Source organism: Gambusia affinis, linkage group LG02 (genome assembly GCF_019740435.1).
Source record: "Gambusia affinis linkage group LG02, SWU_Gaff_1.0, whole genome shotgun sequence".
NCBI classification, from domain to species: Eukaryota; Metazoa; Chordata; class Actinopteri; order Cyprinodontiformes; family Poeciliidae; genus Gambusia; species Gambusia affinis.
In genome coordinates this window covers 33319934-33346545 of record NC_057869.1, presented here as the reverse complement: position 1 = coordinate 33346545, position 26612 = coordinate 33319934, and the positions used below count along the sequence as shown (strand labels likewise).

At 39.3% G+C, this 26612-nt stretch overlaps 3 protein-coding genes across 4 annotated transcripts; all 3 read left to right on the top strand.

Moving 5' to 3' along the window:
- The first annotated feature begins 4991 nt into the window (after positions 1 to 4991).
- On the top strand, positions 4992 to 7383 carry LOC122820017 (putative trypsin-6). Of its 2 annotated transcripts, XM_044097168.1 has the most exons (7): positions 4992 to 5028; positions 5250 to 5442; positions 5525 to 5710; positions 6113 to 6174; positions 6272 to 6399; positions 6493 to 6591; positions 6987 to 7383. In XM_044097168.1, exons 1-7 carry the CDS (start codon positions 4992 to 4994, stop codon positions 7251 to 7253), a joined length of 972 nt encoding a protein of 323 aa, XP_043953103.1. In that variant the 3' UTR covers positions 7254 to 7383. The 2 variants fall into 2 exon arrangements, with proteins under 2 accessions (XP_043953103.1, XP_043953114.1); XM_044097179.1 differs by lacking the exon at positions 6493 to 6591.
- Positions 7384 to 12658: 5275 nt separating this feature from the next.
- Positions 12659 to 14355, top strand: LOC122820053 (trypsin-like). The gene is made up of 6 exons (XM_044097223.1): positions 12659 to 12695; positions 12924 to 13116; positions 13199 to 13375; positions 13693 to 13754; positions 13856 to 13980; positions 14074 to 14355. Exons 1-6 carry the CDS (start codon positions 12659 to 12661, stop codon positions 14221 to 14223), a joined length of 744 nt encoding a protein of 247 aa, XP_043953158.1. The 3' UTR covers positions 14224 to 14355.
- A 9867-nt stretch (positions 14356 to 24222) lies between these two features.
- LOC122820027 (trypsin-like) lies at positions 24223 to 26041 on the top strand. Its single transcript, XM_044097191.1, has 6 exons — positions 24223 to 24323; positions 24554 to 24746; positions 24818 to 25003; positions 25321 to 25382; positions 25481 to 25605; positions 25698 to 26041. The coding sequence occupies exons 1-6, from the start codon at positions 24284 to 24286 to the stop codon at positions 25845 to 25847; spliced, it is 756 nt and encodes a 251-aa protein (XP_043953126.1). The 5' UTR covers positions 24223 to 24283; the 3' UTR covers positions 25848 to 26041.
- Positions 26042 to 26612: the final 571 nt, after the last annotated feature.

Genomic DNA, 26612 nt, shown 5'->3' with positions numbered 1-26612 from the left:
TGAAGCAAGCTTTTCAGCTCTGGTGTCTGTCTTTCTTTAGTATTAGTGCCTGCTTCGAGTGAAAATCCACTTTAGAAAACTATTTAAGAGTAGAAACGTAGTCATCAGTTAGCGAGACGTTGATAAATCCCAGGTGAGACTCAGCTCCCTGCTGCCTCACCAGTTGACCTTTCAAGCATTTGAATGGGAAAACGCATTTGCGCTGAATATTTATTCAGCGATTTTGAAGAAAAAATAATCAGAATTGGTTAAGCTAAATAAAAAATAAATGCTTTACAGAACAAAACAAAGGGTGAAAATAGCTATATAAATTATTTTATCATTATAGTTTTCCATTATGATTCTCATTGTGAAAGAGGAAGGGAAGAATAAAATATTATGTTATTGGCCATAACAGCACTGTTAACTTCGGATATCAATATTGGTCCAAAGTTTCCTGTTGGTGCCTTCCTACTTGTGAATGCTTCACAAGAACAGAACAGAGGATTAATCTGCTGCTAGGGCATAATTTATTAAAACTGTGTAGATGTTAAGAGTCCCTCGGTGTTATCGAGCTGATTTGGAAACAAGGTTTGTTGTTTCAATGGAAAATTATGACCTACTTAAACACTTTAAGGGGTGATTTAAAAATAAGGTGTAGGAAAATAAGTCTGTGTATTAAGTTCTGATGTTAATCCAGCATCTTACCATTGCTGCTCTGCAAAAACACAAAATCTTACCAATTATTTTTGGTCAAATTTTTAGTGTAAATGTCTTAGCTTAGCAAGTCTTTACACAAGACCTCTGTGGTAGAAGTGACCCTTAAAGGGTGTTATTGATGTGACAAAAATAAAGACATTTATCATGATGCATGCAAAGTTTGTTTTATGTCTTTTATTTATTCATCAATTATCCAAATACGGTGCACCACCCAGGTCCGTTTACCAGTTTAAGACCTGACTAAAATCCCAATAATGAGCTTTGCTTAAATATAAAACAGATACAGAGTGACATTCACCGTACAGTGCTGGGCTCCACTCAGCTCACTTAGGGGAGACACCAAGTGAAGCAAAGATTGTAGAGCAAGTTCTGCTTTATTTTCTCCTCATTCTGCTCCCTTTTTAAGGTGTTTCCTGCCTTAATCAGTTTTTATGTGTGACCATCATCAGTCTTAAATGTTATGGTTGTGTAAGCATGCAGCCGTGTGCATGTGAGCAGATAAAAAAGAGAAAACACAAACAGTCCTTTTGTCCATAACAGAGTGTTACTTATGAATTTCTTGTAACATTTCTTGTCTATAAAATCACAAGATTCATAGTTTCTTTTAGGAAGGACATTTTAGTTATAATAGTCTTTTCGTTTATCACAATGTAGCATCAGGGGTTTTTAAAAAATTTTTGTATTAATGCTTGTCCTTAACTTGATCTTTGTTAGCACATTAACCCCACTTTATACCAAACTAACTTTTAGCCACATAAAACTAATGTTTTGTTTTATTCGATTAACAGATGAATATGTAATCATGTCTCTAATTAGTCAAATCACAGACTGTTACTCGCCAGTTCATCTTGTTGCTCCTCATCCCTTCTCCCTGGTTTCCTCATGGTCTCTTCATGTCTCTGGTTCTGGTTTATTTTGTTACTTGGATTTTGTTTTTTGTAACAAACAGTCCTTTTGTACATAACAGAGTGTTCCTCATGAATTTCTTGTCTATAAAACCATACGATTGGGAGCAAAGAAGTTGCAAAGCTAATAAGCAGATGTGTTAAATGTCGAAAACTTCGGTGGCCTCTTGAGGAACAACGCATGTCTGAGCTACTGAAGGAATGAGTTGAAGTCTCAGATCCTTTCATTTACAGTGGAATGGATTGTTTCGGACCATTCACCACCAAGCAAGGTCGCAAGGAGCAAACAGGTATGGACTTCTCTTTACCTGCCTTTTCTCACGCGCAGTCCACATTGAAATGCTAGAGAATCTATCTACATTTGTCATGCTTAAAATCATGCATGAATCGATAATATGTTCTCATACATGATTTGGTGGAAGTGTAAATGCCATCCATCCATCCATTTTCTGTTCACCCTTGTCCCTAATGGGACCAGGAGGGTTGCTGGTTCCTATACCCAGCTAACGTTCCGGGCGAGAGGCGGGGTTCACCCTGGACAGGTCGCCAGTCTGTCACAGGGCAACACAGAGACATACAGGACACACAACCATTCACACACACACTCACACCTAGGAAGAATTTAGAGAGACCAATTAACCAGACAGTCATGTTTTTGGACTGTGGGAGGAAGCCGGAGAACCTGGAGAGAACCCACCATGCAGAGGGAGAACATGCAAACTCCATACAGAAAGACCCTGGGCCGGGACTCTGAGCTAGGGCCTTCATTTAAACCGAAAAATAAGAGGAAGTGCTGCTAGTCTCCTGTCAGTCAGCACTTTTGGCTGAAATATCCCACGGACAAGAGGAAGAGGAGAATATTCTTCATCTTCTTCAGAGAAGGCTAAAGGCTAATGACAGTACAACACGGATTTTCCGCCATAAACTTTGCAGCCCTTAGACAGCGGAGCAAGGTGCATGTTTAGAACGGCAATAGTTTGTGAAGTTTGCATTTAGGCCTGTCGCGATAAACGATAAATCAACTAATGTATGATAAATTAAAACTATCAACGTCATTTTAATTATCGCCTTTATTGTCTCTTCCGGCCTTTTTCAATTTCTGTTGATGACAATGAATGAAAAAAGGCTCAACTCCGGTGCTCTCCAGGCCCAGCGCACACTACATGATCTTAAAGCTGTCAGCCGATTGTCGGCCCATTTTCAAAACATTAGCCGACAGAAATCCTAGGTATAGCGGTTCAATCGGGTTTGATCCTGCCTGTGGTATCCAACAATGGGCACAAAATAATGGCTACAAGACCAGTTAACTAATTTTAAAACCTGGCATTAATTAATGTTTTACAACAATCTACCTGCAGTGCATGTGACTCTAGTGTCAGTCCTGACTGAATGAAAATCATTATTATAACCTATTTATGGCACGTTAACGAAGAACTGCTGAAAAGTTACCGGGTTTATAAACTGCGTAGCAATTTCGCTCCAACTCCTCCCCTCGTCATTTCTATATACTTTGCACGAAATGTTTTAGAAACATTAATGTTGTTTCCACATATCATCTCCATTGTGCGCTGGACTTTTCAGCTGTTTGGGATTCCCCTCTGTAATTTCCCCTCAGAAAGCTCGGAGGAGAATCCGCGCTTTCTAATTGGCTACCTGTCACATTCAACAGGCTGCTTTAACTTCCTGTGGGGAAAACCCCTAATTTAGATCGCGGCCACAACGATCTACCATAACACACCACATATGACAGGATGACAGGTTACGAAATCACAAGTGACAATCTTAAAACGATCAGCGTCCTAAGATTGTCGTTAGGGGAAAATGTAGGTGTGAACTAACGTGTAGTGTGAACTATTGCATCAGGTAGTCGATGCACCCATCTTCTCTATTTAAATCTATTGATCACTGAAGGGTAATATAGTACACAGACTTCATAATCTGCACTCTTTTGGTTGAATGCAGTATTTATTTACACTTTGGTGTTTTTATTCAAGTACATTTTTGTTAATGGAGACAGAGTATTCATTTTATTTTTGTTTTTGGTTGCTTTGTTTATTTTATCAGTTCCAGTGTTAAGTGTTCTTTTGAAAATAAAATGCATCTACCTTTGGCAGAAAATCGCAAGCATTATTACGTCATTTCCATTAAATCAGTGTAAAAAGGTCTTCAAACAATATTATTGTTTATCGCAATAATTTTGGAGACAATTAATTGCCTAACAAAACTTGTTATCGTGACAGGCCTATTCACGTTTTTATGTAATGTATTCATGTTTTGTGTCAAACAAAGACACTAAATGTATTTTCTTTTTTTTAATTTCATGGTGTATTTGGAGCACGGTGTACTCAGTGCTATTCAAAACTTGGTTTCGAACTAAATAAATACAAATTACTGCACCAATCAAAGCTCTCCGTGTTTCACTGGGTCTTAGGGACTGCTACAATGTGTCACTTTGACCCTAAATGCTGCTGTTCAGCCTCTTGTGTTCACAAATGTATCAAAGCAATCAAGAAAAACTGTAAAAGCAAAGAATCATAGGTGATGAAAGACGTCTGTGTCTTTAACAGAAAGAATCACGAGTTAAATTTGACCATAGTTTTCTTTTCAATGTGTTTTAAAAATCTGAATTGTTTTCATTTAATTAGGTGAATCTCTGTGAGTTTTAATTTGTGTTGTAATTTTGAATTTACAACAAATGCAAATGCTCTTCACCACCCAGCAATGAAATATTGTTCTTTTTCAAAATAAAAGAAGCAAATCCTTTTTCTATTTAAAGAGGGTCGTTTTCACAGCTCATTAGTAAACAAAATGATTCTAGTTTTGGGAGGAAAGGAAGATGTGAATTCTTGTAGACTGAATTCTTTTTTCCTTAAAAAAATAATCAAACTAAAATCAAGGACGATTTGCTCTTTCTTCAGAAAATCAGTTTTATTTCATCAAGTTTACAATCAAGTTTTCTCTTGAGCAAAACTCTGCAAGCTTGTGCACTGAAAAAACTGAAAATGTACCTATTATTTTTAGTCTAATTTAATCTACAAATCTCTCAGTTCACTTGAGAGAAAAATTAACTTACAGCTGACTTTGAGGCAAAATATTTTAGCTGCTTGTTTAGAGTCAGTTCCTTAATATTGCTGAAAATTTTCCAGTTTCATTTTCTGATTATTTAAATTATGTTAATCAGATTACTTTAGTGAAATAATCTGTCAATTGAAGAACTTTTTTCAAGTTTCTTTAGAACAATGAGATTTTAAAGTTCCTCTGTATGCAGATAACAGCGCAGATCAGTTTCTGTCCTGTGATTGGTGGCTTTCTTTCAAGAAGAAAGTTGTGAACAGAGTTTAAAAGCTGCTGCAGGACTGCAGACATTCACAGGAAGCTGGACCAGCAATGGCTCTGCTGAAGGTTCTGCTGCTGCTGGGGCTGGGTGAGTCGAAAACACTGGAGACACTGGAGAAACTTCTACTGGTTCCAGAGAGGCTGCTGCTCTCTGTGACTCTCAAACTTCCCTCTTATTCTGTTTAAGACTGAAACTTCTTTGCATATAAACTGTGATGATTTTTAATATTTAACTGTTTATCCTTTTTCGGTTCCTGCAGCCATGTTTGCACCTGATTTCTGGGTAAAGTTCTCCTTTTTCTTCCTCAGGTGTTTCAGTGAACTCAGGTGTTTCTCTGCAGAAGAGAATCATTAGAGGTCAAAACTGTCAAGACACGGAGCGTCTTTATCATGTTCGACTGGAGAGCGGCAATGGTACTCATGTCTACCGCTGTGGAGGATCTCTGATCCACCCTCAGTGGATCCTGACTGCAGCTCACTGCTGGCAGTCTGGGCCAGGATGGTAGGAAAGAGACATAGAGACAGTTTTATCTGCAGTTGATCAGGTTTTCTGTCTGTTCATTATAATCTAATATTTTCTGCAGGACTAACGAAGCAGTGATAAAAGTTCATCCACGGTCTGCGGGGCAGCAGAGACAGGTGATCCAACAAGCTCCTGTGATTTATACTCTCAACAACCAGCAGCATGACATCATGTTGCTGAAGCTTCATACCCCAGTAAGAGATGTCTCAGTTGTTCGGCCACCAGATTGCAGATATCGTTTTAAAACGTAAGTCTTTCTCTGATCAAAATCATAACTTCAGGTTTTCTGTCTCTATTCCTGCAGTCCTGCTGCTTCTGCTTCAGCACACCTGAGTCAGGTAATCAGGCCACCAGCAGAACCAGAACCTGTTTAGCTCAGGTGTGTTGGAGCAGAGACACATGTGAAGGATGCAGGACATCAACACTGAGGACTGGAGGTGGACACTCCTGTGTCAGTGGATGAGTGTTGGAGCAGAGACACATGTGAAGGATGCAGGACATCAACACTGAGGACTGGAGGTGGACACTCCTGTGTCAGTGGATGAAGTCCTTCATGGATTTATTCTCTGTTCTTTCATTGTTCTTCATAACAATATATTTTCTTCATTGTTGTCTTGTATTTTTACATTTTATTTTTATTGTGTTTTAGAGGCGATGTTGTTCAGCTGGCAGGAGAGGCAGCAACGACAACCGGCCCCAATAATCAGCGATGTGAGAGAAATATTGAAGTTATGAGAATAAAATCTTTCTGTCTCTACAGAGAAGGTCGAGTGAAGAACATGTTTATGATTCTCATGTTTTTCTACAGTACCCCCCGGTGGCGATTTTCCACCTCATCTTCAGTGTGTCGACATGAAAGTTGTTCAGGTTTCCTTTCACCTGCCGACACGTGGGCATATATTCTATGTTTCAGCACAGAACCAGGATATCTGCTATGTAAGTTTTTTTCTTGAATATCTCTATGCAGCAATTAGAAAACCTTTTTGTTTTCTAACATAAATGAATATTTTGATATAAATATTTCTACAGGGTGACACTGGTGGAGCAGTGGTGTTCAACAACATGATTTATGGTGTGATTACTTTTGGTGGACCAGATGCATGTCAGAGTCCAGTTGCAATCTTGGATGTATGTGAATACAAGAAGTGGATTAATAAAAGTGTTTGGTTTTAATAAAACATAAACTATCATGAAATATAATTCTTATCAAATTTTGTCTCACATATAATTTTATAATTTTATATCTTCGTTATTCACATGTTTGTAGAATTAGAATAAACCAATAGGTTTTTTTTCTCACCTGATCTTGACCTCCCTAATGGAGCTTTCTCTGCTGTAGAAATGAAAATAAATCAATAAATCTATGAAAAAGAAACATTTCCTGGCTGATTGTCTTTACATTCATGGTTCAGTTTGTTCAGTTGATATTTTACCTTAACTGAGTATAAAAACATAAGATGAGTTTTAAATCACATGAAGAGGAACACCAGAAGTAATTTATTTATTCAGTTTTTCTCATGAAGCCTAGGCGCAAATTCAAGCTGGAAGACTCTTTAACCACATCCAATCAGAGCAGCCCGGTCTTCGCCGCTGACCTACCAACGCTGAACCATGCCACGTCACGTCCAATCATCGACCGAGACCCAGCTGATAAGGACCTCCAAGCACGGCGTCCTCCGCTTTCCAGCCGCGCTCAACCCTCCTCCGCCCCTTCTCCACCCTGGCTCTCCCAGCTCTCGAAGCTCATCATCCACCGACCTCCACCACCAGTGTCGGGCCCTGGGGGATGACTTTCCGAACTTGCATCGGGAATACTCATCCGAGCTCATCTCAATCCGTTCGATGACCTCAGCCGGGGCCCGAGCGCCAAAGAACTTTAAATTTGTGTTTGTTAATAAACCTCCTAATCATTGCTTTTCACCGTCTGAGTCTCTCCAGATTGAATTTATTTTACATCAGAAATGAACATGCAGCATCTAAACTCTGCAGCTCTGGAGTTAGTATTCCTGACTTATTTCTAGAAATCTTTAAACTCCAACAAGACTAAAGAGCTGTGCACAAAAATAATGAAACAGAAGTCACATGATACAATTAACAAATAATAAAATCCTAATAATGTAAAAATAAGAATTATTTTCTTCCACTGTTGAAATTTAAGTCTAACTTATGTTTATTATGTGAAACATCTCAGAAATTACAATTTTATTTTCAAAAAATTAAATATAACAGAAGTTCTCTGTAAATTTTCAAGTAATGTTTGATAAAAGTAAAAAGATGTTAGTACTGCTAACATGTCATTAAATATATTATTGTTGTGTTTTTCACGTATAATATTACATCGAATTAAACAGAAAAAAAGGTTTGTATCATAAAATATGATCAATAATCACGTCCAAATAATAGTATTAACAATTTTAACCTATTTCTGGAACCAGTAATATTATGCTGTTATTAAATGATACAAACTTGTTCTAGAGTAGTGATTTTGTCGTTCATTTCATTCTTCATACTTAACAGCAGTGAGGTTCATAGCTGATGAGGAACTGACTTAATCATAATCAGATTTACAAATATAGACATATGCCATGTTACTGTTTACGTATGGAAATTATGCAAAAGTGCACAATGCAAAAACACTATTCTTTTACATGTCATCATCCTGCTGCAGAAGAACATTTCCGTACAGAAGCAGGCACATGCAGATGGGGGTCTGTATGTGGCTTGAACCCCTGCTGCTTTTATCCTCGATGCCCCTAGTTCCCTTTCTCAATTTTTTTAATCTATATGTCAGGAGGTCTTTTTGTGCCCCTCAACAATAATATTTAGCTAAATAAAATAATTTAGTAGTAATGAGCAATGAGGATTCTCAGTCTCTCTTCCTCCATGTTGTTAAGACACCGGGTCCATGGTGAGGAGGAGATCTGTGCCCTTTAAATATCTATGGGCAAGAATATTTTTTGGCAACATATACAACATATACATATGTTTGTGGATATGAACATAAGTCTGATGTTGAAGTTAGAAAAACTACATTTATTTTTGTTATTATCCTCACAATAACAGGAAATCCAACTACAGGGCTGGCCCAAGTGTCCATGGGGCCCTAAGTGAAATTTGGTTTTGGGGCCCTAAGTGAAATTTGGTTTTGGGGCCCTCTAGTTCTGCTAATAATGTGGACCGGCTGCAATCAACAGTCCAACCATTAGGTCATTCACTTACCTGCCATAAACTTATTGCATCTCTGGCAGCGCTGTAGAGATTATATACATAAATAATGTAGGATACACTTATTGGCCAACTGATTTATTGACCAGCTGATTTCTGGGTGCAGATTTCCTTAATATTGGGGGATCGTGATTGGCCAATACTTACACTTGAAGCCCATCTTATCTTCCAAATTTTTCAGACCGACACAGCAGGTCAGGTCTGAACATTTACAGTTTACAATATTCACCCCATTGTTGCCATCTCACCAACGTTTTTAAGTTTGAAGAACTTCTGAACAAATTCACAAATTTGAATTTGGAGTTCCAGTCTCCATGTATGCATGTGTGCAAGTCAACAAAGGTGAAACAAACATTTAAGTGAATGTTGAGTTTGCATTATGTTCATGCTTTGTTTCGGTTTTCCAACTGCAGAGAGGATTTTGTGGTAAACACCTGATTAACAACCTGAGTCTCAATCTCAAACTGACGTGGAAGACCATATCCATGTTGCACACCCTCCTGTGCAAAGTCTGGACTCAGTGACTTGGTACTTTTGATCGACCCAGAGCAAGAGTCCTTTTATCACATGTATTTCTTATCCCTCATGCTATTTTTTCAGATCTCAGTAATACTGTAAGGAAGCTGCGCAGGAAGTAGAATTGGTTCTTTTTTTAACTGAATGTTTAAATATAAATTGTTTCGTTAAGTGAATTATTCATAGTCTGTATGTTTGTTTAATTTGGACTTATTTTCTTTAATTTTCCATATTGAAATGCTGACAAACTATATTGCTATGTGTGTTGTACTGTAATTATTATGGTAAAAGTCTTCTAACAACTACCAGTAATTTACCATAAAGTTGACTTTTCCGTACAATAAAATGTCATAATATTTCATACAGATCTGCCGTGTTTTCACTTTTGTAGACTACTGTTTATGGTGTATGTGTTGTTTTTGTAGTAAGCTGCCACAAAAAGTTTACAGTTCTGAACTGTTGAAGTGACAGATCGCAAAATATTATAACATAATGCCTCAGACAGTATGGCTCTACGGTAAAACTACACCTGTCTGTATTTTACTATATTTTAGGAAATACAGTAAAATATCAGCAGCTGTGGTTGCCAGAATTTTACCATATTTTACTGGCAGCCACAGTTGCCAGCATTTTATTGTACAAAAAAATTAAAAAATAATATTCTAAACTACTTTGTTTTGCTTACAGTAGAATTTACTTTATGTGCTGTCAAAATGATTGTTTTGGGAAGATTAACTTAAGATTCCTCAGTCAGTGTCCTCTTTTGTCCACAGCTTGTTGAAACTGTATGAATGACTAAGCTCTAATTTATATGTAGGTGTTCTGTTGTGGCTGCATGAGAGCATAAGGGCGGGATCAGGACCTACAGAGGGAATACCAACTGCCAGGACATGGACATTAGAGGGATGTCACCTTCCCACAAGGTGGTTCTTCATTTCTTGCTCCTCGCTAAGTTCCTTCTGCCTTCTTGCACTTTGAGTAAGTACTAAGCAACTTTATATGTTTTAAGTTAGTTATCAGAATCAGCTTTTAGATTTTGAATTCTAGAATTGTGCCGCTCAAGGTTGCAGCCCATTGGAGAGTACCTCTCTGTTTTCATTGAGATTTTTCAAACTTTCAATCCTGTCTTTTTGGAAGAAAATAGATTTTTTTGGACAACTGTTACTTCTTATTTGGATACTATGTGGTTGGACATATTTTGGGCAATATTTGTCATATGTTTGCTATTTCGTTATGATGTTTAGCCCTAGCAATAGGGTGGTTTATAATAAGGGGCAGCTGATTAATATCAAAATATTTGAAGTAACACCACAGCTGAAGCCACAAACCCTGGCCTTTTCAAATCCTGAGGAGTTGAAAAGGAGGCATCGTGGATGCAGAGCAGGAGCTCTTTTCAACTCCTCGTCTGTTCTCCCGCAAAGAGGAGAGAGAGAAGAAGGAAATTCAAACCATCTCTACCATCCATCGTAATGAACAATGTGAAATCATTAGCTAACTAGATGGATGAACTTCAAGCCTTGAAAAGGACTCAGTAATGACTCATATTACTGAGCCATGTCTCAGTAATGTGCTTTACTTAAACATTGCTTCAGGATTGTATCCCAAACTCCATTGCCTGTCTGCCAGACTTCCTAACTACATGAGCAGAGGTATAAAGAGCAGTAGGAAAAGAACCCTTTCACGTTTCAGTTGGATTGAATGAATATCTTCAGAAATAAATGGAAATGTTCAAAATATTTATCAACAGGATATTTCAGTTGGACATCCAAAGTAATTTAAGACAATTGTTATTTCACATAGATATTTAAATCCCAAAGGACAAAACAGAAAACCAGCATGTGCACTAATATTGACACCACTCCGTAATATTTCGTTGCACACTCTTTGGCAGCAATGGCAGCCTCCAGATGTTTCTGAAATTCATCTATAAGCTTCTTCCATTTCTCAGGTGGTACTTTCTCCCACACTTCTTTTGCAATATGCTCAAGCTCTTGTACATTTGCTGGGTTCCTTTCTCCAATGGCAGATTTCAGCACCCTCCAAAAATTTTAAATTGGATTGAGATCAGGACCTATTCCATTTTTTTCCCTTTCAACCATGCCTGCATGCTTTGGGTCATTATCTTGCTAGATGAGCCAAATCTTCACCTCAAATCAAATTTCTTTACATTTTTATACAATTTGTGCTTTCTGATGAACTCATCTAGTTCACCTTCTTTCATTTCATTGGAAAAATCAGTTTTGTCACGTGATTTCAACTAGTCAACTGGCCCAGAAAAAGTAATTGCAGGGAAATGAATCGACTAGTGACTAGTCGACTAATTGGTGCAACCCCTAGTGGGGACATGTCCACACCAGTCCTTCAGGAAGTTACGCCTATGCTCTTCATGCTTTCTGAGGGAAAAGCACAGAGAGGAATCTGTGCTGTTTGATTGGGTACTTGTCACATTTGTTATGCGCTTTGGGCACATTATAATAATTTCTGTCCATTTTTCTAGATTGTTTTGTGTATTGACTTTAATTGAATTATTTTTGTTTAATATATTTTGGAGTTTGGAGAATTCCTTTTTTGTAATTAATTTAGTTTCGTTAATCTGTGATCAACTGGGATCTGTCCATAATATGTTTGGTTTGTGATGTTCCAAAAGGACCATTGGGGTCAGTGTAATAATTTGACTCCTATACTTGCAGCTATCCAGACATCATCAGCATCAGCCGGTGTTTGAAAAAAAAAAGTCAGACCCTTTGTGCAACAAACCTTTCTCTGCTGCTCACAAAGAATTATATGTTTATTTCTCTTTTAATTATGTATAATAGACTTAGTAAAAGCGAGAGAAGCGAGTGCGTGGGGGGGATGTTTCAATATTTGCATTAAGAGCCAGGTAATGTTTTTTAAAATTCATTTGGAAACATAAATGGGACGTTCGCTCAGTGATCTAGTTGGTTGGACATCACATGACTTAAGCGCCGTGGCTGTGAGCCACATTTGCTGTTTTCCCTTGAGCAAAACTCATAGTTAGCTTGTTGTACTAAAAAACAGAAACTTTACCAATTATTTTAAGTCTATTTTCAAACTTCAAATTTCTCAGTTCACTTGAGAGAAAAACTATTGACACTGAGGAAAAATATCTTAGCTGCTTGTTTTGAGTCAGTTCCTTAATATTGATGAAAAAGTTCTTGTTTCATTTGCTGATTATTTAATTTATGAGGGGGGATGTTTGGTTTTTAGTGAAATAATCTGTCAATGGAATGAGAACGCTTTTCAAGTTTCTTTAGAACAATAAGATGTTAAAGTTCCTCTGTATGCAGATGACAGCGCAGATCAGTGTCTGTTCTGTGATTGGACAGATTAGTTTCTGTCTTGTGATTGGCGGCTTTTTTTCCAACAGGATGTTGTTAACAGAGTTTAAAAGCTGCTGCAGGACTGCAGACATTCACAGGAAGCTGGACCAGCAATGGCTCTGCTGAAGGTTCTGCTGCTGCTGGGGCTGGGTGAGTCAGAGACACTGGAGACACTGGAGACACTGGAAACACTTCCACTGGTTCCAGAGAGGCTGCTGCTCTCTGTGACTCTCAAACTTCCCTCTGATTTTGTTTCAGACTGAAACTTCTTTGCATATAAACTGACACTTTTTAATCTTTAAATGTTTATCTTTTTTCTGTTCCAGCAGCCATGTTTGTACCTGATTTCTGAGTAAAGTTCTCCTTTTTCTTCTTCAGGTGTTTCAGTGAACTCAGATGTTTCTCTGCAGAAGAGAATCATTGGAGGTCAAAACTGTCATGTAAGTGAGCGTCTTTATCATGTTCGGCTGGAGAGCATCAAGGGTAATGAAAGGATCCGCTGTGGAGGATCTCTGATCCACCCTCAGTGGATCCTGACTGCAGCTCGATGCTGGAAGTCGGAGCCAGGATGGTAGGAAAGAGACATGAAGACAGTTTTATCTGCAGTTGATCAGGTTTTCTGTTTGTTCATTATAATCTAACCTTTTCTGCAGGACTAACAGAGCATTCTTAAAAGTTCATCCACGGACTGTTATACAGTACAATCAGGTAATCCAAGACTCTCCTGTGATTTACGGCCCGGACCATGACATCATGTTGCTGAAGCTTCGGACACCAGTAACAGATGTCCCACTTCCTCGACTACCAGACTGCAATAGTCGTCTTAAAGTGTAAGTCTTTCACTGATCAAAATCTTGACTTCAGGTTTTCTGTCTCCACTCCTCCAGTCCTGCTGCTTCTGTTTCAGCACACCTGAGTCAGGTAACCAGGCCACCAGCAGAACCAGAACCTGTTTAGCTCAGGTGTGTTGGACCAGAGAAACATGTAAAGGATGCAGGACACCGTCACTGAGGTCTGGAGGTGGACACTCCTGTGTCAGTGGATGAAGTCCTTCATGGATTCATTTTCTGTTCTTTCATTGTTCTTCAAAAATAATTTTCTACATTGTTATCTTGTATTTTTACATTTTATTTTTATTGTGTTTTAGAGGCGATGTTGTTCAGCTGGCAGGAGAGGGAGCAACGACAACTGGCCCCAATAATCGGCGATGTGAGAGAAATATTGAAGTTATGAGAATAAAATCTTTGTTTCTGTCTCTACAGAGAAGGTCGAGTGAAGAACATGTTTATGATTCTCTTGTTTCTCTACAGTAACAGCTGCTCCTCTTCCAGCAAATCTTCAGTGTGTCGACATGAAAGCTGTTGCTGTTTCCACCTTCTTGCAGACACGTGGGCATGTATTCCTTACTGAATCACTGAACAAGGATATATGCTATGTAAGTTTGCTTAATGAATATTTCTCTACATCTATTAGAAGACTTTTCTGTTTTACAACATGAATAAATATATTGATATACATCTTTCTACAGGCTGATGCTGGGGGAGCAGCAGTGCACAACGGCATGATTTATGGTGTGATTTCTTTTTTTGGAGCAGACTATGCTTTTCTGCAATCGATTGTAATTGTGGATGTGTGTGAATACCTGGGATGGATGAAACAAACAACTGGGATTGAATAAAACATAAACTATCATGAAATAAAATTCTCATCAAATTTTGTCTCACATGTAATTTTATAATTGTATATTCATCAGTTTGATATACATGTTTGTAGAATTAAAATAAATCAATAATTTGTTTTTCTCACCTCATTTTGACCTTCCTAACGAATATTTCTCTGGCTCAGAAATAAAAAATAAATCAATAAATGCATGAAAAAGAAACATTTCCTGGCTCATTGTCTTTACATTCATAGTTCAGTTTGTTCCCTTGATATTTTCCCTGAACTGAGTGTAAAAACTTGACATGAGTTTTAAATCACATGAAGAGGAACACCAGAAGTAATTTTTTTATTCAGTTTTTGACTTTATTTTACATCAGAAATGAACATGCAGCATCTAAACTCTGCAGCTCTGGAGTTACAATTCCTGATTTAGTTCTAGAGAACTTTAAACTCCAACAAGACCAAAGAGCTGTGCACAAAAATAATGAAACAGAAGTCTCATGATACAAACAAATAATAAAATCCTGATCATTAAAAATAATTAATAAATACAACATATTTAATAAAGATACAAATGAAAGAAAAAGTTCAATAATTAAATACAATTTAAAAATCTAAATTTGGAAAGGAACAGCCCCACCCCTGTTGAGACACGCTAGTCTATGGATAACTATATTTAGGTCTGATGTTGAAGTTAGAAAAGCTATATTTGTTTTTTTGCAATTGTCCTCTTCATAGTGGACAACCCAACTCCACCCACCCTTGTCCCCTAAACACAGAAATGGTTCAGCTTTAGAAAAAACTTTAGAATTTTATTTCATCATTCTGCCCAATGCTGGACTAAATGCAACATGAGTCGGTCCCACTGTCAGACATTCTGACATAAAGAAACGGTACCGTGTCTGTGACTGCAATGCACCTCAAAGTTCCGGTACAACTAGCTCACTGTTCGCTCTCTGCTTCACCTTAATGTTACTACCAGGCGGTTCACAGCGGTGCCGGGATCTGGGGTGGAGGTTCACGGCTGTAAATAGAAGTTACTGCAGAACCTCAACTGATGAAGAAAGATTTGGCTCATACCATTTGAAGTTCACAAAATATTAAATTAACATCAGTGAAAATACTGTAGCAATAATTTGAGCCGCAGCATAAAGCCAAACATGCCACCATTAATTATTTCAAGATGTTCCAAAAGCATCGGCGGACTGACATAGGGGCCACTAGGGGAATCCAGGTAGATTCAGGGCCGGCCCAAGGTAATATGGGGCCTTAGAAAGAATCATGATTTAGGCTCCCTGGACCCTCCTACTAAGAACATCAGCATCACTAACCGTGTTAAAATATAGATTTAGTGAAGTCTGTGATAGGAAGATTAATTGGCTGAGTTTAAAATCAATCACTGATTATTGGTTATTATTTGCTCTGATGTATTTGTGAACAGACCCAGCTCAATCCCAAAGATTACACCATATTGTAGGCATAGTAACACAACAATCAAACTATCAAGACTATTCTTTCCACGTTTACAAAATAAACTTCCTAATTAAATCCTAAAAGTATTATTTATTTTATTTATGTTTTCTTTGCTGAATGCATAAAATAAAATGTAATAACATTGTCATTCTCAGTAAATAACTGCTACAGTTTTAGATGTATGATCTATGTTACAATTCCACCATTTCTAAGAGCCTCTGAGTATTTGAAGGACCCCTGAATGTCTGCAGGGCCCTATCAGAAGCTACTGAGTTTTCTTTGCCTTGATTTCTCAGTCTTACAATTCTAGATCTCAGAGGTGTTAGCATAGAAAAATGACGTAGAGTTAACACCTCTGAGCTTTTTTGATCTTTAAAGCAGTCTGCAGCCAAGTTGTTACAGAGGTTAATCTATTTAGTAAAATAGAAAATTATTTATTTCATAACTTCATAACCAGTGACCTTCTCTCCTCTTGTCTGTTTAACAACTACAGTCTCAAATCAACTCAGCCCTCCAGGACTGTCAGCAGCACAAACAGCAACATTAAACCTATCAGGGAAACATAAACTACATTTGTTTTGCATTATCCCAACATGATGACAAGGATATAGTATGATTCAGTTAAATATATTCTTGAGTAACTTAGGTTGTTGCACAATGTTTTAAGATCTTGTTCAGTGTGCCCCTTTTTAACATTGAGCCCCTTCCCCTGGAAACGTCTTTGCACGGCCCTGTGTCAGCGTGGAGCTGTGTGCATGTGAGTAGATAAAAGACAAAGAGTCCTTTTGTTCATGACAGAGTGTTCCTTATAAGTTTCTTGTAACATTTCTTGTCTATAAAAAACATCACAAGCTTCATAGTTTCTTTTACTAAGGACATTTTAGTTCCCTTATCTTTGCTTTTCACAATGTAGCATCAGGGCTTTTTTATGTTTAGGTTTGTCCTTAACTTGATCTTTGTTGGTGTGGCAACACAAGGATATGAAATGGTTTGATAATCTGCCCCTTAAATGCACATCTCAGAGCAGGGTAAATAGAAGGTGTCAACAACGCCACCTTGCCAATTGCACCCAAGGAAATAGAGCACCAGTAAGGCACTTAAGGTTCGTAAACCAATGAGAACAAGACTTGTTTCCATCAAAACAAATTACATGTTAATGTTCCATGTTGTTTAAAAGACAATTAACATTTAAAGAACCACAGAATACCAAGGAAACAAAGCAGCAGGGTATCCACCGAGGTGCAGCACCTTTCCGTCTGAAAAACAAACTATTTAATTGGTGATTTTGGAAAATGGTAGAAAGCAAAGAAAGGCATTGTCACCCACAGAGCTGGATGACTCCAGCCTAACCAAAGAGCCCCTTCCGGCCCAACAGCAGGAGCAGCATGCTAGTATTTTCTATATATGGACAAATTTCATGTTTTTTGTACTCTTGAACTACATGGGTGAATTAAAAAGTACATACTCATATCATAATATCAACTGGGAAGGTGAAATTACAGCCACACCTCAGTACCAAGCAGGAGACTCCATGCAGTTTCTAAATCCAAACAATTTGAGTTAAACAACTGCTATTTCAGGTCTTGCAGGAGAAACATTACTTACTCATGTTAGAGATATGACTACTGCCCACCAACCAAGCAACCTTCTTACTGAAGCGTAACCATGTCCAGGCATAAAGAAAACCGGTGAAAAAGTCTCTTTTTATGCTCCATGCCCTTTTAGAAGTTAATTGGGTGCCAGGTGTCCTCAACCTGGAGGGCAAGCTTCATCCTGCTCAGGGCTGGATTTAGGAGGGCGTGGGCCCCTGGGCTTCAACCAAGGTGTGGGCCCTACTTAATCATGGTTATACAGTTGCACATTATTGTGCACACACAGTCAGGGTGAGTATTTCCCACTCACACAGCTAAACCTGGTCAAACCTTTTATTCAATGATGACTGAATTTCAGTGCCCTGTGACAGACTTCCCAGGGTGAACCCTGCCTCTCACCTGAAACGTAGGCTGGAGATAGGCACCAGCACCCCTCCTGACCCCTCCTAGGGACAAGGCTGTACAAAAAGTGGATGGATGGATGGATGGATGGACTGGATTACAGCTGCATGAGAGGGGAGGACATGACGCACTTTAACTATTTTGTACACTTTGGACCTTCGCCTGTTGCAGCAGGCCAGTTCCTCCCGCCGCTGGTAGAAGGACGCTAAAGCCAGTTCCACTTTTTTAACTTCACACTGAACACGCGAGCAGAGCAGTCGGTTTACTTTTCTGTGACTTTGTTATTTTCTTGCTCCTTCTGGTGTTCTGATGCATTTTTTCAGTCATGAAATCCATTTTAAAGCATCACTGACTTTGAGCATTGTTGAAAATACAAAACACTGCTGCGACGGATGGAGGATAAATCAGTCTGTGTTGGGGTGTACTCACTTTTACACATGCACAGACACCTTTACACATGCACAGATACTTTTACACATGCACAGATATTTTGAGACTATTTTCACTCCACAGATCTGGAAAAGAATTGTTTCTGATGTTGTAAACTTGTCCTGGTGCTTTAAAATTAACATAAAAAGCATAAAACATGTCCAACATGGACCAATAGTAATCAAGTATTCATGATGGACGTTTACCAGAACAAATCACAGTTTTGCAACAACAATGCCAAAATACAATTAACAGTTATAAAATTAATTAGGGATTTAAAGGCATTCTGACCTTATTTATTCACAAAAATACAAAACATCTATTGGGGCCCCCAAAGTGCCAGGGCCCTGGGCTACAGTCCTGGTAAGCCCATGCTAAAATCCAGAGTTGATCCTGCTACAGTAGCTCCACTATCCGCCAAACTAACTTTTAGCCACATAAAACAATAACTTTTTTCAATTAGCAGATGAATATGTAATCACGTCTCTAATTAGTCAAATCACAAACTGTTACTCATCAGTTCGTCTTGTTGCTCCTCATCATTTCTCCCTGGTTTCCTCATGGTCTCTTCCTTGGACTTTGTTTTTCTTTGTACGTTTGATTTTTAATTAAATCTACAACAGAACTTTTATGTCTCCTGCCTGCTGCATTTGGTTCACACTTCAACCACACTAATCGTTACGGACAGTGGTAATGCATTGGACTTTAAAACCACTGTGTTCATCATGGTCAGTTTGGAATTAATATATGTAATTTAAACATTCACATATAAAAGAGGTCTGTGTCTTTAATTAAAAGAATCACATTGGTTAAAATTTTACCAAATGTTTGTTTTAAATGTGTTTTAAAAATCTGAAGGGTTTTCATTTAAATAGGTGAATTTCTGAGTATTCATTTTTTGTTGTAATTTTGCATTTACAACAAATGAAGCCTAGGCGAAAATTCAAGCTGGGAGACAAAACACAAAACATTAATCAGACACTCAAGTGCAGCCAATACAGGTGATCAGAATCGTCAGTCACGGATTTCAAAGGACAAGCTTTGGATCTGGAAGTGTTTCAAGGCTGTCAGGTTGTGGAGTCAGAAGGTGAGCCAAAAAAGGCTATCAGTGCTTCTCAGTGGCTTTGGCCTGCCATCAGCTTCAAGGCTGAGCCGGGCTTCTCTGTGACCGGGCTTGCTGACCTGCTTCTGAGCCGTTTGATACGATGCGCTTTCCAACCTCTCCCATTCAGTCAGCTAGTCAGCTGCCTGTCTGCCAGCATTGGTCCTTCAGTCCCTAATTCAGCTCGCAGAAGCACCTTCGACCATCTTCGCCTCTTTCAGAACCAGATACAGTGTCCTCACCTGGGCTGCGCCCTGTCGAAGTCATTCCTCACCGATCTAACCACTATCAAGCCTGCATTCGGCCTCCATTGATGTCTTTCCTCATTGATGACGAGGCGCCCTCTGCTATCCGCCTGGTTGCTCCGCTCACCATCACAGCTGCTACGGCTCACTGGTGCTGTCAACCTGCAGAAGCGCTGGTTGTCTCCACGATCCGCCGTGGCTCCATTGGCACGTATCTTCCTCCTCGTTCATGGACTCGATCCTGCATCTTCTACCAGTCCACCTCCAGGAGAAAACCGAAATCAGATCACTACGCCACCTCCGCGTAGCTCAGCTGTAGCTGGCTCTTCAGCCTCATCAACTGAACCGTTCGCCATCGGGCGTCGTCTAAGACGTACCCACTCCTGATTCGTTCATTTGATGCATCATGTCACCGAGCGCACCAGTACCTTTAATTCAGTTTATCTCGGCCTCCTATTGCTGGTCAGTTGGCATCTTCAGGGTCTCAGTAGCTCAATTTAGAAGAGCTTCTCACGCCCGCCATTTAATGGCGGATCTTGTCAACCTCATTCATTTCCCGCTCAGGCAGTAGCCCTCTCTTCTCTGTTGCTTAGTTTGGCTCCAAATTCTGTCAGAAGTCAGTTTGTATCTCAGCACATTCTGCCTCCAGCACAGCTGTATATCTCCTAATCACAGCACTATTTCTTTAAGCTTTTTCACAGAGAGGATTCTTTAAAGCTACATGAAACGCACCTGAAAACAAACGAGTTTGGTGCAATCTTTAATTACAAATTCCTCTTTATTGAGAAGGAAAAAAAAAAAAAAAAAAAACGTTGGATGCCGCTCGTCTAGTTTCACACTCCTTTATCAGGTCAAAGGAGACGGTTTTGCCCGTCCTTCATCCACAGTTCCTGCGCCAACTCAACCTCTAACAGTCAGTTTTCACCTGCACAGCAATCCAATTTCACGAAGTTTCAAGTCGCATGGCAATACCAGCATGACGGCTTCCTTTCCTCCTCATTCAATGGTTCATTTCAAGGAGGCACTCACGCAGCAATAAGCAGGCATGCGCCTAAAGAGGTCCGCCATCTGCAGTCGCCAGTCCAACGCGCCAGATACAAGCCAGTTTGATAAATGCAGATCTATCATGTTTGTCACAATTGCTATGTAATCTTGCTGGAGCTATTAGGAACCACAAAGCGCATCGCAAACAAGCGTCGTCTGATAGCCTGACGGCTTATCACCAAGTCTATGTAGTGGAGGCCAAGTTAATGTAGAAAATATTCAGTTACTGTAAACTTATTTGTTTAATTAGTAATTTAATAAGAGAATTTGTTGAGGTTTAGGAAGTATTATTATTGCATGTCTAAATTCATAATGTTTTAAGTGTTTTATTTTAAGTTTGTATACCTTATAACTTCATTGACCACTTTGGTAATTTATGCAAAAGAGGTGAGGAGCCTGAATAGAAGGAAGAGAAAAAGCCAGGTATGCAAGTGAGAATCGACAGAGCCACATGTTTTCAACCGTAGTTTGTATTGTGGAGGTTATTTAAGATTTGACTGCTCATGAAAGGATAACACAAGAAACTGTGGAATAAATCTTTTGTTTTACATCTTGCATCGGAGCTGTGGAAGTTTTTGTTTTCCTCCTCAAACACAGTGAAATCAGGAAATTAACCTTGTGGAAACACACGTCAGATAAAGCTAAAGATCTAACTTCCTGGCATGTACATTTAAAACTATGTCCCTCTGTCGGTTGCAAACGTAACCCAGGCTTTCCTCTTCAAACCTGCAGCTGGAGACAACGGCTCTGCGCGTCATGTTGTTGTGAAGGTAGGATGTGTTAGAGTAATCAGGCGCAGGCTCAGACAACGAGCTTACGGCCATCAAGTCAGACTGCAGATTGTATGGCTAGTAAGTCTCACAGACTGCATATTCAGCTCGAGACAGTTATCAGACTGCAGGTAAAGCTACATCAAGTCTTGAGACTGCACAACCAGCTTGATTCAGCCAATGTCATTCTATCATCAGGTCTTCAGGATCTCTGGTTTTGCTTTAAAGGTAAATGGTTGCTAAAGTTGCTTCCTATTTTCTCAGTAATCCTCTACATTATATGAAATATTTTTGAGCTTGCCGCCTCTGGGGCCATCCTAGCAGAATGTTATTAGCTGAGATAATATTACCATGGTCCAAGCATTTAAAGGCATTGCTCCATTATGCCTTTCATTCGCCGCTGCACATGGCAAGCTGTCAAACATTTCATCATCTCAGCTCAACGTTTAATATAATTTATCGCCGACTCTGTTCTAAGTTTCAGGTTTATCCATGTCTTGCTGCGACGCTCAGAGCTAACTAAACCTTCAAGATCTGATTTTAAATTTCCACTCCTCTGATCAACTACATAAATGTAATCTATTACATATTTTCTGGCAAACCTTTTACCAAGTTCTGCTCTATCAATTCTTTTATGGTAGTATCAGTTGATCACCTACTGTTTGACCAATGTATTGTATAAACATGCAGTTCACTTTTCACGTGAAGCTAGAAACCTAGTTAATCACCTAGCCTCTTTAACTCTGCTAAGCTTTCTAAAGATTATACACATCTATTGATAGCAGAGACTGAACACTCCTATAGAGTTCATCAGCGCTCCGAGAGTTTTCCTACACCTAAGCGCTCCTCCATGCGCTTCCTGCCTTCCATGTATTTCTTGGGCTGAGTGAGTTCACGCCTGCATGAAGTATTCAGTTTGTCATGAGATTTATCTATATCTGATCTAAAATTCAATACTACAATCCTTCACATCAAACACACCAAAACGAAAAGGTTGTGTACTATCGCTTTGCATGATCGGTCCGTTCTGTCTTTTGCTCAAATTCACATGTAAAGACATCAACTCTGCCAATAATCCAAATCTGTTTCTCACACCTGAATGCTTGCCTGACTGCTAACTGGTTCACTTACCACCTCAGACTGAGAAAGCAGCTTGCGTCTTCCACCTAGTCACTTTTTCAGCCTTAGAATAGGCGCCGACATCTATGCCGTCAAGGCGTTTAGCTTTTTTCAGTGACGCTTGTCAGCCTTCTCATCTTACATGACCCGATCAATTACCAAAGCTCAACGTCCATAACTGCAGGTGAGCATCTCCATATCTGGTGGTGGAGCGTCTGCCATTTAACATCTCTTAGGAGATCCGCCGGACCATCGGTCCTCAGTGTACAGCAGCCATTCCATCCTCCACAGGTCAGTTCGTTTCAAAGTCTATCAGACTGCAGGCCCCGAACTGCAGCCTAACAAGTCTATCAGACTGCAGGCGCCAACGTGCAGTAACAAGTCATCAGACTGCAGGCCCCGCCATCACGCTAAACAAGTCTATCAGACTGCAGGCCCCCGCCATCATAACAAGTCTATCAGACTGCAGGCCAACCGGACGCCTAACAGTCTATCAGACTGCAGGTAACAAGGCCTAACAAGTCTTGCAGACTGCAGGCCAGCTAGGCCTCAGCACCTTTGAAGACACCCTGAGCTAAACCTGACCGATCATCTGCCTGGTGATCCCCAGCTCAAAGTCTTTCAGCGCCGGATCATTAAATCTCTAACTGTTTCTCTCTCTGTGAGTCTATCCAGATTGAAATGAAGCCAGGCAAAATTCAAGCTGAGACCACAGCCGTCCACATCAGGCACTCCACGCTGCAGCCTCGACAGGGGCCGACCGCTTCAGAATAAAGGATCCTGGACAAGCTGGATCTTCTCGTGTCAGTCTGCTTCAACCCACCTCCCCTTCCACCATCCTGGGACATCTTCCTAGCTCCCTCTTCTGCTCAAGGCCCGTCCACCACCAGTATTGGACCGGGGAAGACTACCCTGAGCTAACCTGGACCAATCACCTGCCCTGATCCTCAGCTCTGTCTTCCGCCTTAGGCCAAAATTTCGGATCATTAAATCCTCTAACTGTTTCTCTTTCTCTGTGTGAGTCTATCCAGATTGAAATGCAAATGCTCTTCACCACCCAGCACTGAAATATTGTTCTTTTTCAGAAAACGAAGCAAACCCTTGTGTGTTTGTAGAAAGTAATTTTCACAGCTCATCAATAAACAAAATGATTCTAATTTTAGGAGCAAAGGCAGATGTGAATTCTTGTAGTTTGTAGTTTTTCTTGAAAATACATCAACCTGAAAACCAGGAGGAGTCACTCTTTCTTCAGAAAATCAGTTTTATTTCATCAAGTTTACAATCAAGTTTACAATCAAGCAAAACTCACTACAAGCTTGTGCACTGTAAAAACAGAAAATTTACCAATTATTTTTAGTCTATTTCCAAGTGTAAATCTCTCAGTTCACTTGTAACAAAGCAAAACTAAGTAACAATTAATTTTGCATGAAAACACAGTACAGACCAAAGGTTTGTCCAAACTTTTCCTCTGTACTGTATATGAGTTGCTTGTTTTGAGTCATATCCTTAATATTGATGAAAAAGGTATTGTTTCATAGGTTGATTATTCAAGTTGTATGAGGAGAAATGTTTTATTAGTGAATTAATCTGTCAACGGGACAAGAATTTTATTCAAGTTGTATTAGAACAATGAGATGTTAAAGTTTCTCTGTATAACCCTCCTGAACCCCTCTAAGGGACAAGGGTGACCAGAAAATGGATGGATGAATGGAAGTTTCTCTGTATACAGATGACAGCGAAGATCAGTTTCTGTTCTGTGATTGGTCAGATCAGTTTCTGTTCTGTGATTGGTCAGATCAGTGTGTCCTGTGATTGGTGGCTTTCTTTCCAGCAGGAAGTTGTGAACAGAGTTTAAAAGCTGCTGCAGGACTGCAGACATTCAGAGGAAGCTGGACCAGCAATGGCTCTGCTGAAGGTTCTGCTGCTGCTGGTGGGTCTGGGTGAGTCGGAAACACTGGAGACACTGGAGACACTGGAGAAACTTCCACTGGTTCCAGAGAGGCTGCTGCTCTCTGTGACTCTCAAACTTCCCTCTGATTTTGTTTCAGACTGAAACGTTTTTGCATATAAACTGTGACACTTTTTAATCTTTAACTGTTTATCCTTTTTCTGTTCTAGCAGCCATGTTTGCACCTGATTTCTGAGTAAAGTTCTCCTTTTTCTTCCTCAGGTGTTTCAGTGAACTCAGGTGTTTCTCTGCAGAAGAGAATCATTGGAGGTCAAAACTGTCAAGACACGGAGCGTCTTTATCATGTTCGGCTGGAGAGCAGCAATGGTACTCATTCGCACCGCTGTGGAGGATCTCTGATCCACCCTCTTTGGATCCTGACTGCAGCTCGATGCTGGAAGTTGGAGCCAGGATGGTAGGAAAGAGACATGAAGACATTTTATGATCAGGTTTTGTCTGTTCATTATAATCTAAACTTTTCTGCAGGACTAACACAGCATTCTTAAAAGTTCATCCACGTACTAATATACGTTACAATCTGGGAATCCAAGACGCTCTGGTGATGTATACTCACAACGACCAGCAGCATGACATCATGTTGTTGAAGCTTCAGACACCAGCATCAGATGTCCCTCTTGCTCAGCTACCAGACTGCAGTTATCGTCTTAAAACGTAAGTCTTTCTGTTATCAATAACATGACTTCAGGTTTTCTGTCTCCACTCCTCCAGTCCTGCTGCTTCTGCTTCAGCACACCTGAGTCAGGTAACCAGGCCACCAGCAGAACCAGAATCTGTTTAGTTCAGGTGTGTTGGACCAGAGAAACATGTAAAGGATGCAGGACATCATCACTGAGGACTGGAGGTGGACACTCCTGTGTCAGTGGATGAAGTCCTTCATGGATTTATTTTCTGTTCTTTCATTGTTCTTCATAATTAATTTTCTACATTGTTATCTTGTATTTTTACATTTTATTCTTCATGTGTTTTAGAGGCGATGTTGTTCAGTTGGCAGGAGAAGGAGCAACGACAACCGGCCCCAATAATCGGCGATGTGAGAGAAATATTCAAGTTATAATAAAATCTTTGTTTTTGTCTCTACAGAGAAGGTCGAGTGAAGAACATGTTAATGATTCTCATGTTTCTCTACAGTAACCGGTGTTGCTCTTCCAGCACAACTTCAGTGTCTTGACATGAGAGTTGTTCAGGTTTCCCGCCTCTTCCGCCTCTATGGGCATGTATTCTATTCTGACGCACGGAACAAGGATATATGCATTGTAAGGTTTTTATTCAAAATCTCCCTACAATGATTAGAAGACTTTTTTGTTTTACAACATAAATAAATATTTTGATATGAATTTTTCTACAGGGCGATGTTGGTGGAGCAGCAGTGCACAACGGCAAGATTTATGGTGTGATTTCTTTTGCTCATCCATACCACGGATGTCAGATACCAGCTGCAGCTATGGATGTGTGTGAATATCTGGGATGGATAAAACCTATAACTGGGATTGAATAAAACATGAACTATCATGAAATATAATTCTCATCAAATTTTGTCTCACATAATTTTATATTTGTATCTTCATCAGTTTGATCCACATTTGTAGAATTAGAATAAATCAATAGATTTGTTTTTTCTCACCTGATCTTGACCTCCTCAATGAAGCTCAGAAATGAAAAATAAACCAATAAATGCATGAAAAAGAAACATTTCCTGGCTGATCGTTTTTACATGAAAGGTTCAGTTTGTTCAGTTAATATCTTCTATGAACTGAGTGACATGAGTTTTAAATCACATAAAAGTTTCACAAATCACAAACATGGTTCTAAATATTTTGCTATTAGTTGTGAATAATTAAGTAAAGGTTTGAAGAGTCTAGGTGTTGCCGTTTTGGAATTGGAGCAGTTAAACTATGACAGAGATACAAAAAAGTGGTAAAATCAACCTTTATTGAAGTTTCATGAATCAAAAGATTTCACAAATCACAAACATGGTTCTAAATGTTCTGCTATTAGTTGAAAATAATCCCATCCAGGTTTGAAGTGTCTAGGTGTTATAGTTTTGGAATTAGATCTCATGTGACAGACACCAAAAAAGAGTGAAAATTGCCCTTTATTGCAGTTTCACAAATCAGAAAAAGGTTTCACAAATCCCAAACATGGTTATAAATACTCTGCTAGTAGAGCAGAATAATCCAGTGCAGTTTTGAAGTGTCTAGGTGTTGTAGTTTTGTATTTTGGACCCTGATGCAAAATAGTGGTAAAATCAATCTTTGTTGAA